Genomic DNA, 14,813 nt, shown 5'->3' with positions numbered 1-14,813 from the left:
AAGGCAATGTTTTCCCGATCCTTAGTCACAGAGACTAAAAGGATCTCATCCCTTCCTCTTGGACCGTGAATAAGGGACCTACTTCCCTTACGGTAATAGGTTACTACCTCGTCAGGTAGCGCTTGGCGGTTGCGATCCTTTCCGAGCCGTCGAGACAATCAAAGAACCGCTACTAACTAAACTTAAACGATATTACGAGTAAAAGAAGATACTCATAACATCTTACTAACAAGCTACTAACACATAAATCGATCAAGCCAAAGCAAGATCAACAAACAATATCACACACAACAAATAACAATCAACAATCAACAACCAATAAGAATCACGGATCAGTATAAGAGCTACGCGGACAACATAACAGTTATACCAACAAATACTTCAACCCGATCTAAAGATCTGATCCAAAAATAAACCAAGCAAAACGCCAGATCTAAACAAACCTTTAGTCGTTCATGCGTTAAAACGCATAACAAGCTCACCAAAATTTATGCATGAATTCTACTAAACATAAAACTATAACCTCATGCAAAAATTATAACAAAAAAATAAACTCCTAATCGTGTGCTACTCCACACGACCGGAAAACTCACAAAGCTTGGCTGAACGGTCTTGAAACTTCTCGAGACCTTCTTCTAGAATTCTAGCGATTTTCTAAGCAGAGTTTAGGTGGTTCGGAAATAAAGAACTTATGGTCTATGGTCGAAATCTAGGGGCTATATAAAGGGTAGGAGACTTAAGGGGTAAGCTAAGGTTGGATAAGGATAAGAATGTGTTTTGGGATAAGAATTGGTTTTAGATGAGAACATGTGTCATGGATAAGGATAAGCATTAAGGTGGCTTCGGGATAGACTGGACGCGTCTGTTCTTCTTCATCTCTTGACGGTTGTACTTCATGAGGATCTCTGATGTGTTTTCTTAACATAGACATATGGAACACAGGATGAATTCCCATGGTCTGTGGTAGGGCTAAGCGTTAAGCCACTTCTCCTACTCTTTCGGTAATAGGAAATGGTCCTTCATATCTTTTACCAACCTTGGAGGGTTTTCCAAAGCGGTCCTTTCCTTTTCCTTTGATTGCTACTACCTTGAGGTAAACCATATCCCCGACAGCAAACTCTATCTCTCGCCTTTTCTGATCTGCATACTTCTTCTGACGATCTTGAGTTTTTCTCATATTCTTCTGGATTATCTTGATATTCTCCATTGTTTCTTCGATAATGTTATTTTGAACTCCTTCGTTACGCCACACTTCTGTCTAACATAATGGTGTTCGACCGGGTCTTCCATACAACGCTTCAAACGGGGCCATACCAATGCTGGCATGATAATTATTGTTGTATGAGAACTCGATCAACGGTAAATGCTTCTTCCAGGCTTTTGACCAATCTAATACACACATCCTTATCATGTCTTCAATAGTACAAATGGTTCGTTATGTTTGGCCATCCGTCTCGGGGTGGTAAGCTTTACTCATAAAAACATTGGTTCCCAAGGCTCGCTGCAACTCCTTCCAAAATGCGGCTGAAAACTTTGGGTCTCGATCTGATATGATATTAGCAGGGATACCATGAAGTGGTACAATCTTGTTTACATACAAATCTGGTAATTGCTCTGACTTGATATCATGGAAGACTGGTAATAGGTGTGCGACCTTGGTTAATCGGTTTACAATTACCCATATCGCATCTTTTTGCCCCATCGCGGCTGGCATTCCTGTTATGAAATCCATCGCGATAGATTCCCATTTCCATTCGGGAATAGGCAAATTCCGTAATAGACCAGCTGGAACTTGATGCTCGGTTTTCACCTGTTGACAGGTTTGACATTGGGCTACCCATCGTCCTACTGCTCGCTTCATTCCTGGCCAGTGGTAGTATCGCTTCACGTCCTTGTACATCTTTACACTACCTGGGTGAATACTCAACTTTGTATGATGTGCTAATCCCAGAATTTCTTCTCGTAGTCCTTCTCTATCTGGAACAGTGATTCTCCCGTTGAGTAGTTGTGTCCCATCATCAGCTACTTGATATCCACTTGCGTTGGTACCACCTTGATTCTGTACTTCCTCCACTATCTGCTGAAGTTATTCATCTCGTGCTTGTTCCTCTCGAATTCTTTATAGTAATCCAGCTTGGCGTACAATTTGCATACCAAGGGGTTCACTCGGTTCTCCTTCAATGGCTGCTAGACTAACATTCTTGAGTTATTGATTCAACATCTGAAGATCCTTTTCAGTGTCCACTTCTAGTTTTCGGCGGCTTAAGGCATCAGCTACTACATGTGCCTTACCCGGGTGATGTTGGATCTTTAGATCGTAATCAGCAACGAATTCCATCCAGCGCCTCTGTCGTAGATTCAAGTCTGGTTACGTAAACAAGTATTTAAAGCTTTTATGGTCCGTAAATACCTGAACCGTCTCTCCGTACAAGTAGGATCTCCATATCTTGAGTGCAAAGACTACTGCGGCCATCTCAAGGTCATGGGTATGGTAGTTCTCTTCATGTTTCCGGAGTTGTCTGGATGCGTAAGCAATGACTTTTTCTTCTTGCATTAAAACACAGCCTAATCCCACTTGTGAAGCATCAGTATACACAATATATGGCCGTCCTGGGTCTGGTAAGGCTAATATTGGTGCAGTGATCAACGTCTCCTTAAACTTGTTAAATGCTCCTTCGGTTTCTTCATTCCATATGAAGGGAACTCCTTTCCCTGTTAGTCGTGTCATGGGTTTTACGATAGAAGAAAATCCTCGTATGAATTTCCGGTAATATCCTGCAAAACCGAGAAAGCTACGGATTTCCGTCACTGACTTGGGTTGAGGCCAATTCCAAATTGCTATAACCTTCTCTGGGTCGACGGATACACCTTGAGCTGACACACAGTGTCCGAGAAATCTTATCTCTTGCTTCCAAAATTGACATTTGCTAAGTTTTGCAAATAATCGTTGTTCCCTTAAGCGCTCTAACACCTTTCGTAGATGCTCCTCATGTTCTTCTTTACTCCGGGAATAGATGAGGATATCATCTATGAATATGATCACGAATTCATCGAGATAGTCGTGAAATACTTCGTTCATGAGTCGCATAAAGGCTGTCGGGGCATTAGCAAGTCCAAAGGGCATTACAACAAACTCGTATTGCCCATATCTGGTTCGGAAGGCTGTCTTCTTAATATCAGCTTTTGTGATGGGAATTTGATGATAGCTGGAGGCTAAACCAATTTTAGAGAAGCAAGTAGCCCCTTTTAATTGATCTAGTAACTCATCAAACCTTGGTAACGGATACTTGTCTTTAACCGTGATGTTGTTGATTCCTCGGTAATCGATACACAATCTCATGCTCCCTTATTTCTTCTTGACAAACAAAACTGGGGATCCCCATGGTGAAGAACTTGGTCGTTTTAATCCTTTGTCCAGTAAGTCCTCCAACTGGTGTTTTAGCTCAGAAAGTTCAGCCGGTGCCATTCGGTAAGGCGTCTTAGCAATTAGTGCAGCTTCGGGTCCCAATTTTATCTCAAAAGGGTTGCTTCGGTATGGAGGCAATCCTTGTAGAGACTCAAAAACATCCGCATATTCTCGCACTATGGGAATATCTTCAATCTTTAGTGCATCATCAAGGTCATCTTCGACGGTTGTTATGGTGACTAAGTATGCTTCTCCTTCTTCTAGCTCCTTTTCTATCCTAATTGCTGACACAAAAGATACAACCGAACTTGGGTTGATACCTTGATAAGCAATCAGCGATGGGTTTCTTCCTTCAAACAAAATTCTTCCTTTTCCGCAATCAAGCTGAGCTCGGTAGCCTGATAGCCAATCCATTCTGAGGATGACTTCAAAACGTTCTAAAGGTACTATTAGAAGATTGGCCTTAAAGGTTTTCCTAGGGATTTCTATTGGTACTCCTAATATAAGGTTTCGAGCTTTCAGAGTTTCCTTTCCAGGGGTTCTAATGGAAACATTCACTTTTACCATTTTGAAAGTCCCTTCAAATCTATGAGCAACTTCGGGAGATACGAAACTATCAGTAGCTCCCGAATCAAACAATACATGGGTGGATCTTCCACCAACACGTAATGTTCCTAACCAACACCAACCAACAAACATAATACTAATAAACTAACTAGTAAAATGCAAGCAATGATCACACAAAAACACTTTCAAAAAGAGTTAAGATAGAACCCATACATACCTGCGATGGGACCCTTAGAAGTTCCTGGTAGGTTAGTTTTATCTAAATCTAGGGCATAAACTTTTGCTGATGTTGCTCGCTTCTTAGATGTGGACTCGCCAGATGGATGACTCGGTGGTGCATGATTTATTGCCTTGCCTGGTTTTTCTTCAGAACCAACATCCTTAGTCGGACACTCATACGCATAGTGTCCTTTCTCCGTACACGTAAAACATACCACCTCCGAACGAGGCTTGTATTGCTTGGATAGCTGACCAGTCAAACAATCTCGAGCAAAATGCCCAGGCTTGTTACAACTGTAACACACTGGAACAGCAGTTGATATGATCTTTGGTCCTCTCTCTTGATTCACTCTCCCTTTCATTTTATTCTTGGCCTGCCTTAAACAGTTATCTATCTTGGCTTGGTGGCTTGGCTAAACACTTCCTCGCTCTATAGCATCTCTTCTCTTTCTTCTACTAGTCCCTCTTCAGCAATAACAGCTTTCTCTACCACCTCGAAATAATTTCGAAGTTTGAGTATACGAAGACGGTTTCGAATCTGGGGTCGTAGTCCTCGGATAAACTTACCGATCACAGCAAGTTCATCACCTTGTCCAAAGTTGGTGTATTTCCTCAGTCGTGCAAACTCAACTTCATAGTCATGAACGCTCCTATTTCCTTGTTTCAGATCAAAGAACTGGGTTTCAAGACAATCTCTTTCTTCTGGAGGAAAATACTTCTTCTCGAATTCACGACGGAAGTCTAACCATGTCGGCCTTACAAAAAATTTCTTTTCAACATTAGCCCACCAACTCAAAGCATCCTTCTCCAAATAATGAACCGCAATCTCCTTCTTGTAAGTCTCCGGGCATCGGGTTGTCGCAAAGTTCCTCTCCACATCTTGGAGCCATTTATCTGCTTCATACGGGTTTGCACCTCCAGGAAATTTTATCGTTCCAATATTCTTCATCATCATTACCATCTTAAGATAATCAGGCGGGTGAGCTGATCCTAGCTGTACAGTAGCTATCGCCTGTTGTTTTTGCTTCATCTGCTCCACCATGCCGTAAAGCAAACTAATCATTAGGTCAACTTCTCTTCCTACGAACCATGGTGGTCCTGATTCATTTCCTTGTTGAGGGAAAGCATTTCAGGGTGCATTTGGATTTTGATCAAAATTTGGGTTCCCTTGTGGTTCTTCCACAATTACAGTTGGTGATCTTTGTTCACACGGAACAGGATTTGGATTTGTATGGCCGCTAGAGATGGACATTGATCTGACCGGAGATACGTATCCAGGTCCATATGTTTCTTCTTTGCAAGGAGAGCGAGCTTGGCCACCAGCCAATGATCCCATTGAGAGAGACAAATCAACTTATGAAATTCTTGGTCCTGATCTATGTGCTCCATTTGAGCTACCCAAACTAGCATCGTCCGGATACCGAAGGTTCCAATTCTCATAACCAGATTGCAATCCCCACGACCGGCCTCCACTTTCTCTTTGTCCCGACATTTGCAACGATCAAATAAGGTGGGTCCTAACCCATCTACCTAATAAAGCTGAGGACGAGACAATTTCCTAATTGTCTTTTTGCGACCATTTTGACTCGATAAAAACCAAAAATATGCATGTTCCCATGAGCATGACGAACCATTCTCTGATAACAAGCTTGTAACACCCCCAAACCGTTCTATAGACAGGACGGTCAAGGATGCCACTTGATGATACACGCGGACAGTCAAACGAGGTTATTAAAACGAATTCGATACCCCAAATATCCATACCGCGGCACATCCAACTCAGACCCAGGTTTAGGCTTGCCAACCCTTGTCGTGTGTGAGTGTTGGGATGGTCCGGACAAGACCATAATCATTTAGGAACAACATCGAATATAAAACATACTTTATTTTACAAAGATTGTTCGAGTAAAAATACAACATTAAACATCCTAACAAAAGATGTTCGCCCGGGAGCTAACCTCCAAAAGAGTTTACAAGCCTTATTCAAACCAACATATTTTAGAAAAAGACAAGAAACCTACACTGGCTTTTCCTAACGTCCCAGCTCCCCCTACGGTTTAACCCACTACTGGTTACCTGCAAAACAAAAGTAGCATCATGAGTAATCTAAGATTACTCAATGAGTCCGGGTTCTCTAACAGTTAATAATCCCAGCCCAACCCCCAATCACAAGCAATAATGCAAATATGCAACAATAACATCAAAGATACACGCAGCGGAAAATAAATCAATCAATAATTAGCATGCTATAACTTCTTCTTCTCCAAGGCCTTCTAGCGATTTTGATCTCCCGCAAGGCAATGTTTTCTCGGAGAAGAAGAAGTTATAGAATGCTAATTATTGATTGATTTATTTTGCTTAGCCAACTCCAAATCCTAGCTCTCCCTATCCTACTCATGTTCGCCTAAGCAAAATACTATAGTCACTGGACGCGTCCGAACGCATGACCTGATGAACTGCTGATACCAATAACTTTCCTGGACTGAACTTATCTTTCTAGAACTTAACCATATATGACCCGCATTATTCTCTACTAATTTTTCTAAAGACAGGCAAAATAATACCTGACCTAACATGCAAGTCCGTCCATAGTCGAAATGCAGGGCATTACAACTACTGTCACATAATTTCTCATCTAACCCCAGCTCAGAGTCCTCCAAATTTTGCAATATGGTGGTGCCACTGCACGCCTTATCCATAATTTTCTCATTTCTTGTCCTGCTTCAACTGATCACTATCATCCCCATATCTATTTTTTTTAAAGCTCTTATTAACTGAATCCTTGGAAATGCTAGACTTGTAGAACGTCTTAAGATCTATAGAGAGTCTTAAGATTTCTTCAAAATCCTCAGTCCACTGGAGTTACCTAGTCTGTTTTTCATGAAAGCCACCTCAAACCAAAACCCAGAATCAAAGCCACCATGTCTCAAATTTCATCATAAATGCAAAGGAACATTTTTCAGATCTGTCACTACAGAAAAAATAGGAAATTAATAGTGTGTGAAAAACGCTATCTAACAATGTGATAGTGTTAATACAGAGATCGCCCGCAACAATAACTCTAGTACTTTAGATAGTGGTTTTCTTCCATGCAATTATTATTGTATTAATAATAGCGCTTTTTCTTTTGCGGTTGTTAATTTTATAAATCTACTATTAATTTTATTATCCATAGCATATTTTTAATAACAGGTTATATATATATATATACATATTATAATAGGTAAATCTGTCGATTTTAACAATGAAAAAAAAAATTATGTGTCCACCTAGAAAAAAAAGCAGACATGTATTAGTTGTTTCATTTGATAGGTTAGTCATTTTAATCAATGTGTCAGTCTCTGCTTCAATACAAAAGCTGATGTGTCAGATAGGGAGAGCAACATATTGTAGTTTTATTATATTGATATCTTGTATAGAAAAATTATAAAGATCGAAAATTTAGAATATTTTTCTTTTATTTATTAAAGTATTATTTACATTTAAGTTTGAAACAATCCGATCCATTTTTTTTATATATCTGATAACAGGTTTTTCACCCAGGGTATCAATTCCCTATGTAGTTGTAGTACAAAGGGTTATCAATCCAAATAGTTGTTTATGCTAGCAGGAATGATGCATTCAGAACAATGCAAGTCACGCCAAGCAATAATGGGGTTTTGTCTAACAATCCTAAAATAATAAAAGAAAAGAATATAAACAAGGAACCACACGACCTAAGCACTCGATGCAAGTATTCGAGTACATGATCAGGTGGGGTGATCGAGTAAGCAAAGAAGGTATGAACAACTCGAGGGGTTACTCGAAGTAGGTGATCGTGTACCTGTTCGGGTAAGAGATCGAGTGATGAATAGAAATGCAAGCAATTAAAATACGAAAGCTTCTAAGGATGCGGTAATCAAATCCTAAGTATTCCTAACCAGTACAGATGTCTTACATGCCTCAAGAAAATATTTCCTAGACAATGAATCTCTAAAATCTTGTTAAAACACTCTCGTGATAGAAACAATCAATCTTGATCACTCCCCTACCTAACTCTCGTTGGAGAAATATGACCAAGCAGACATTAAGATCTGATTCATTATTGTCAGTAAACCCCTTACTCGTCTAATCTCTTAGGCTAAGTGAGTAAACCTCTAGCATTGGTTGATTCAAGCATCTCATCTACACCTCTCGGTGGTAATGCACCTTAGATCTAATCTCACCCTCTCGGTTTGTTGACAACATTAAGAACACTAATCTAGAAGGAAATATATTAAACATATACAATCAACTAAGACATCCTAATCGATCAAGAACACAAAATCATCTATCTGATCCCTAGAAACTTTACTACACTACTCAGAAATCATAGCAGGAAACATCAAAGCAAATATAAACGAAAATTGCATTATATTAAACGATAAAGTAGAGGGATAAGAGTACAAGATAGAAATCTAAAGAAATGATAAAAAGTTATGAAATAAAATCTAAAACAAAAGGGAAAAGTGTTTGAGTCGCTCAGTTCTCTCATAGAAGCTCTCGCTCTCTGGTTTGAGGGTCTGCAGTGTGCTCGTTTGCGAGGAAGGAGAGGAGGGGTTTATATATGGAAACCCCTTTGACCTAGCTTCTCAGACCTCCCCGAGGGTCTACTCGATGGGGTACTTGATTCTACGATTAGTGTGACTCCCCGGTTTCAGAGACTTGCAGAGAGGTTTAAAAGAATTGATTTGGTCACCTATGTCACCAAAGTACACTTATCTTTTCGGTTAAGGGTCCTGAGAGAACTTCACAATTAAGCGTGCTTATGCTGGAATAGTCTCAAGATGGATGACCTTCCGGGAAGTGAACGTCGGAACTGTGCGAGTGAGGACAAAAAATAGGAAAAGATCATGTGCTAATTTGTAGGGACTGTAACAAGTCTTTAAAGCCCCGTCGGATATGGATGGGCTCACGGGCCTAGTGAGAGAGTGAGAGGTCGTGAGGCCCATTAAGAAAGTTGGGCCCATGGACTGAGATTAGACATGGGGCCCATTAAGAGGTGGCGGTTGGGGCGTTATAAGTGGTATCAGAGCCGAACCAAGACGAGTATGGAGTCGAGTGGGCTCACACCGTCAGGGGGTGACGGTCTTGGTGCGCAACGAGGATGTTGTGATCTCTTAGTCGGGGTGAATTGTGACACCCCGGTTTCAGAGATTTGCGGGGAGGTTTAAAAGAATTGATTTGGCCACCTATGTCACCAAAGTGCACTTATCTTTTCGGTCAAGGGTCCTGAGAGAACTCCACAGTTAAGCGTGTTTATGCTGAGTAGTCTCAGTATGGGTGACCTTCCGGGAAGTAACTGTCGGAACTATGCGAGTGAGGACAAAACACAGGAAAGATCATGTGGTGATTTGTAGGGACAGTAACAAGTCATTAAAGCCTCTCGTACGTAGCAAACCGGCCATGGTGTCGACCGACACCACTTCTAGTATCGACCGACACCACTTCTGGTGTCGACCGACACCATGCTCGACATTCCCAAATCCCTAATGGTGTCGACCAACACTCGTCAAGTCCTCGCGCCATTCTCGCGTTGGTGTCGACCGTCACCGATGCCGAGCATCTATTTCCTTCGAACAGAACCTCCGAATCTCACCTCCAAGCTTCTCCTTTTCGTCCCACACGATTCCAGGAGGGAATCCAAGCCTCAGAAGCCACAAAAAACTCACAAACAACCAAAAGAATCAACCATACAACACACAAAGTCATAGAAACAGAGATCTTAGCTTAGATAAGCCATGGTCATGAACTTACCTTAGCCAAACAACGAGATCTCATCAACCAACGACGAAACCACACCACCACAAGCTTCTCCTACGTTCTCAGCCTCAGATCTCCAACCTCCAAGCCAAAAACTCACAAGAACAAGGACAAAAGCTTAAGGAAAAACCTTCAGGATCTTTAGGAACTTTTGGGAATCGTTTTCTCTCTAATTTACACCAAGGAGGCGACAATTAGGTTTTCTGAACCCAAAAATGTGAAGTCTTCTCTTTAAATACGACTCCCAAACCGAACCAACCTGAACCGAGAATCCTGGAATCAAACAAAACATCCCTCCACTTAAGGTGTCGACCGACACCACCACTCGTGTCGATCGACACCCTCACAAATTATCAAATTTGGATTACGAGTGTTACAAAGTTAATCTTAATTTAAGAAATTAAAATTACTTTATAGATATATATATATATATATATAGATATTGATGTATCATATACTGTAACATTGTTTTTATGAGAGTGTATATTCAGACATAGTAAATATTTTAACAAGTTAGGAAAATATATATATTGTACTATAAATTATTCATAAATCATATAACGTTAAATTTACTCGTGCAAAGTCTTTGAGTCTTAATATGTTATTTGGAGTCTTATTAGTACTTGTATGTGTTACTATTATTATATGGTTTTGGAGAGTCAATGCATAAATTAGAGCAGCATTAATTGCCCCATGTATTTCATTAGTTTAATGACTTTCGCCTTGACCATATTTCATTAGTATATTTTATTTTGCTTAGATTCTTTTGACTCTCATAAAAATTGCCTAAATTAGAGCAACATTAACTATCCCACGTTTTTCATTTTGTCTGCTCCAGTTTAGTGGATCACATTTGACCGTTTGTTTAGTAATATGCTTACTTTGTTGAATGTGTTTAATCTTTTTTGTATCGAAATAATTAGTGCTTTTGAAAGAAAAAAAAAGTGTTTCAAATTAAATTGTGTTTAGAGTTCTCTATACAAACTTTATTAGATTTCATATTTGACAATCATTTAATATGTAGTCTGTAATTTTTTTTATAATCGAATGAATTGTATTTAACTAAACAATACAATAACCCCCAATTTTCCTATCTTTTGCTACAAAAGAGACAAAGTGCGTAACACTGAAGCCATCGGCTGCATGCGTGTGAGGAGGTAAACGAAGGCAGTAAGCATATGCTGTTATTTTTTTCCAACTAATTCCAGAGGACCAACCTTCTATGCCATGACCGTTGTGTAAGAGTTAGCTGGAAAATGTTATTTCGTGAGGACTCCTTATATCCAATCTGAAACTGTTGACTATAAAAATAAACATGAATCTGACAACAATACGGAAGCGGTGATTTTGAAACTATAACGGACGAATAATTGTGTGGAATCAATACTTAATATATATATTGCTTTGATGAGTCAAGTAATATGTGCATGTCGTAAGAGGGGTTATTCTTTTGATTGAATTTTGTTTAAGTCTTGGAATTACCCTTTTATTGTTGAAGAGTTAACTGAGATAATCTATGTTGAAAGTGACTGAGATGATGGTAGTATAAATGTCGGAATAATAGATATGTTCATATTTGGATTTCTACTCTCAACGTCCATTTGGACATGAACAGTTCTTCATATCTGCTTGATAAGATCAAGTGAACACATCTTACCACTTGACTATTAGTATTCTCAAACTCCGATCCAAACTATAATATTGATATTATAGATTTTATCACGAACGTCCATTATGCCACGTTCTTCCAGACAAGGCTTTTTCTTTGTAATAAACAATGCATGGTTGGTCATCTTGATCCATTATATTAACGTACAGATTTTTCATCAAGTGTCGTCAGCCTCTTAACTTTGGAGAAACAATGGCAGCAATCATCTTTGACTTCCAAAACTTCTGTATCTTCATCCTTGCATGCCTCTTGATACTACTCTTTCACTCTCTCTTCTTCAAGAAACCAAAAGACTCACGAAGCTTTGTTTTGCCTCCGAGCCCTCCTTCTCTTCCAATCATCGGTCATCTTCACCTTCTCCTCTCTGCCCTAACTCACAAGTCTCTTCAGCAACTCTCCTCCAAGTATGGACCTCTCCTCCTCATCCGCATTTTCTATGTACCCATCATTATTGTCTCCTCTGCCCCAATGGCCAACGAGATCTTCAAGGTCCATGACGTGAACGTCTCCTCTCGCGGTATCATTGCGATTGATGAGTCTCTCATGTTTGGGGCTTCTGGCATCTTGAACGCTCCATACGGAGAGTACTTGAAGTTCATAAAGAAGCTCATGGCAACAAAGCTATTCCGACCGCAAGTGCTGGAGCGGTCACGAGGTGTTCGTGTTGAAGAGCTACAGCGGTTTTACAGGAGCATTCTTGATAAGGCAACAAATAATGAGAGCGTTGACATTGGTAAGGAAGCGATGAAGCTCATGAACAACACCCTGTGTAAATTGATCATGGGAAGGAGTTTTTCAGAAGACGACGGTGAGTCAGAGAGAGTCAGGGGCTTGGTTGATGAAACGTATGCCTTGTCGGAGAAGATATTCTTGGCAGCTATATTGCGGAGACCGCTTGCGAAGCTTGGGATTTCACTATTCAAGAAGGAGATAATGGCTGTTTCCAACAAATTCGATGAGCTGCTAGAGAGGATGCTTCAGGAACACAAGGAGAAACATGAAGAGCAGTATCAAGAAGGTATGGATATGATGGACGTGTTGTTGGCAGCTTATGGAGACGAAAACGCAGAGTATAAGATCACATGGAATCATATCAAGGGATTTTTCGTGGTAGATGTTCCTATCATTTTGTCAATTTTATTTGATAATCTAAAAATTAAAGATTAACTTATAATCTTTTGAGTCTTCTCAATGCAGGAATTTTTCATTGGAGGTACTGATACCTCGGTGCAAACAACACAGTGGGCAATGGCGGAGATGATCAACAATGATAGAGTTCTTGAGAGACTGAAAGAAGAAATAAGTTCCGTTGTAGGGGAAACAAGGTTGATCCAAGAAACAGATTTACCAAACCTTCCTTATTTGCAAGCAGTGGTTAAGGAAGTTCTAAGACTGCACCCACCATCTCCGGTCTTGATACGGAAGTTTCAAGAAAATTCTGAGGTCAATGGATTTTACATACCGGAGAAGACAACACTCATTATCAATATCTACGCTGTGATGAGAGATTCTGCTTCTTGGGAAGATCCTGAAAGTTTTAAGCCAGAGAGGTTTCTAAGTTCTACAAGATCAGAGCAAGGGGACGAGAAAGATCAAGAACTTAAGTACCTTCCTTTTGGCAGTGGAAGGAGAGGATGTCCTGGATCAAATCTTGGTTCTATATTTGTAGGAACTGCAATAGGAGTGATGGTGCAGTGCTTTGATTGGGAAATCAAAGAAGATAAGGTCAACATGGACGAGAATTTTGAAGGAATGACCCTAAAAATGGTTCATCCGCTTAAGTGCACTCCAGTTCTTAGAACCCAACCTTTTTCTTTTACTTCTAATCTCTAAATTTCTAGCTTTGATACTTAGGTTGGGAGCTTATAACAAGTCTACTTTCTTCTGTTCTATATGTTTGCATTTGTTATCTTCTATGTTGTCTCTATATTCAGTATCTTTGCTCCAGAACGTTGAATTACATTTGCTTGCTTTGTGTTTGTTATATCTGAAAATCTGAAATTCATATGTAAGATCTCTAAGGCATCATCATTCTTCAATCTAAGCTTATCTAAGTTATTTGGATTTTCTTTTCGACAAAAAAACTTGCAAGTTATATTTCATTATTTCATCTCTAGTTCTTCAACCCATAGCATCAAAATGCCAGAAAGCGTTGGTTTCATGTAAAAGAACTTTCCAGAATTTGTATCGCTTTGCCTTTTATCCTTGATCTCGGCTGTCTTGCAAAAATAAATTAAATTAAGTTACTAGAGAATCAGAGGAAAGGTAGCTAGAAACTGGAGAAGCAAACTTGATTGCTGTTATTTAACTACTTCCATAGGACCAACCTTCCTGACCCAATTGTGTATGGGGAATTCCTAGATGAAGTCCAAGCTGAACTTAGATCTAAACTTTTCGCAAGAAAAGAACATAAAAGAGGTTTCAAGACGTGAAAACTCACATGTTCTATAAAACGCCGTAAGCCACTCAGAATACATCAATTTTGGATAAGAAGTCGACTATGTACTTCACCTTAGTCGATCAAATGTGGTGACTTGCCGCTGTGTGGCTACCTTGACTACTACAGAAGAAGCACAAAGACCTGGTAATATGTTGGCTTCACCTTAGTAGCTTCATGCATAGGACAATCCCCGTGCCTTGATATATTTTATTTGACCTGATGTTCGAAATAATAGAATGTGTCCAAACAATGGACTGGAGAGACATGTTGACCAAGCTCGAGGGTTGTGTTGCCATGAAGAAAGGTACAGAAAGACTCATGGGCATGTTAGAGAATGTCGAGCAAGTTATGAGATTATAAATATTTTGTATTATGTGTATGAGCATGAAGCTATATGGTTAATGTAAATTATTGTTTTGAGTAATTGGGTGATTATATATTGTGACAGCATGTGAGTAGGAATGATTTACCTCACTAGGTAATTTTTTTTTTCATGCTTTCTTTGTGATGCATGTTAGGAGTATATATGATTAGACTAGTGATCATAAGACATAGAGATCACCGGAGGTTGTGTTGATAAACGATATTCTATAACACTGGTATTATATTAAAATAAAGTCTCGATTTTATTCATACACGGATGTGTTTAGTTACTCTTTCAGTCTTTCCCAATACATTTTTTACGACTAAATTTTTGTAGTTGTAAAATTATCGTCAAATAGTCGCTAAAA

General features: G+C 39.6%; 2 protein-coding genes across 2 annotated transcripts; one reads left to right on the top strand and one right to left on the bottom strand.

The window, feature by feature from the left end:
- LOC109127292 lies at positions 977-1,900 on the bottom strand. Its single transcript, XM_019231882.1, has 2 exons — positions 1,679-1,900; positions 977-1,258 (listed from the first exon to the last, which is right to left on the bottom strand). Exons 1-2 carry the CDS (start codon positions 1,898-1,900, stop codon positions 977-979), a joined length of 504 nt encoding a protein of 167 aa, XP_019087427.1.
- LOC104723626 (cytochrome P450 705A20-like) lies at positions 11,828-13,557 on the top strand. The gene is made up of 2 exons (XM_010442016.1): positions 11,828-12,752; positions 12,840-13,557. The coding sequence occupies exons 1-2, from the start codon at positions 11,835-11,837 to the stop codon at positions 13,473-13,475; spliced, it is 1,554 nt and encodes a 517-aa protein (XP_010440318.1). The 5' UTR covers positions 11,828-11,834; the 3' UTR covers positions 13,476-13,557.

The sequence above is a fragment of the Camelina sativa genome, chromosome 11 (assembly GCF_000633955.1).
Source record: "Camelina sativa cultivar DH55 chromosome 11, Cs, whole genome shotgun sequence".
NCBI lineage: Eukaryota > Viridiplantae > Streptophyta > Magnoliopsida > Brassicales > Brassicaceae > Camelina > Camelina sativa.
Note: the sequence above shows the minus strand (reverse complement) of the source record. Positions and strands in the feature narration are given on the sequence as shown.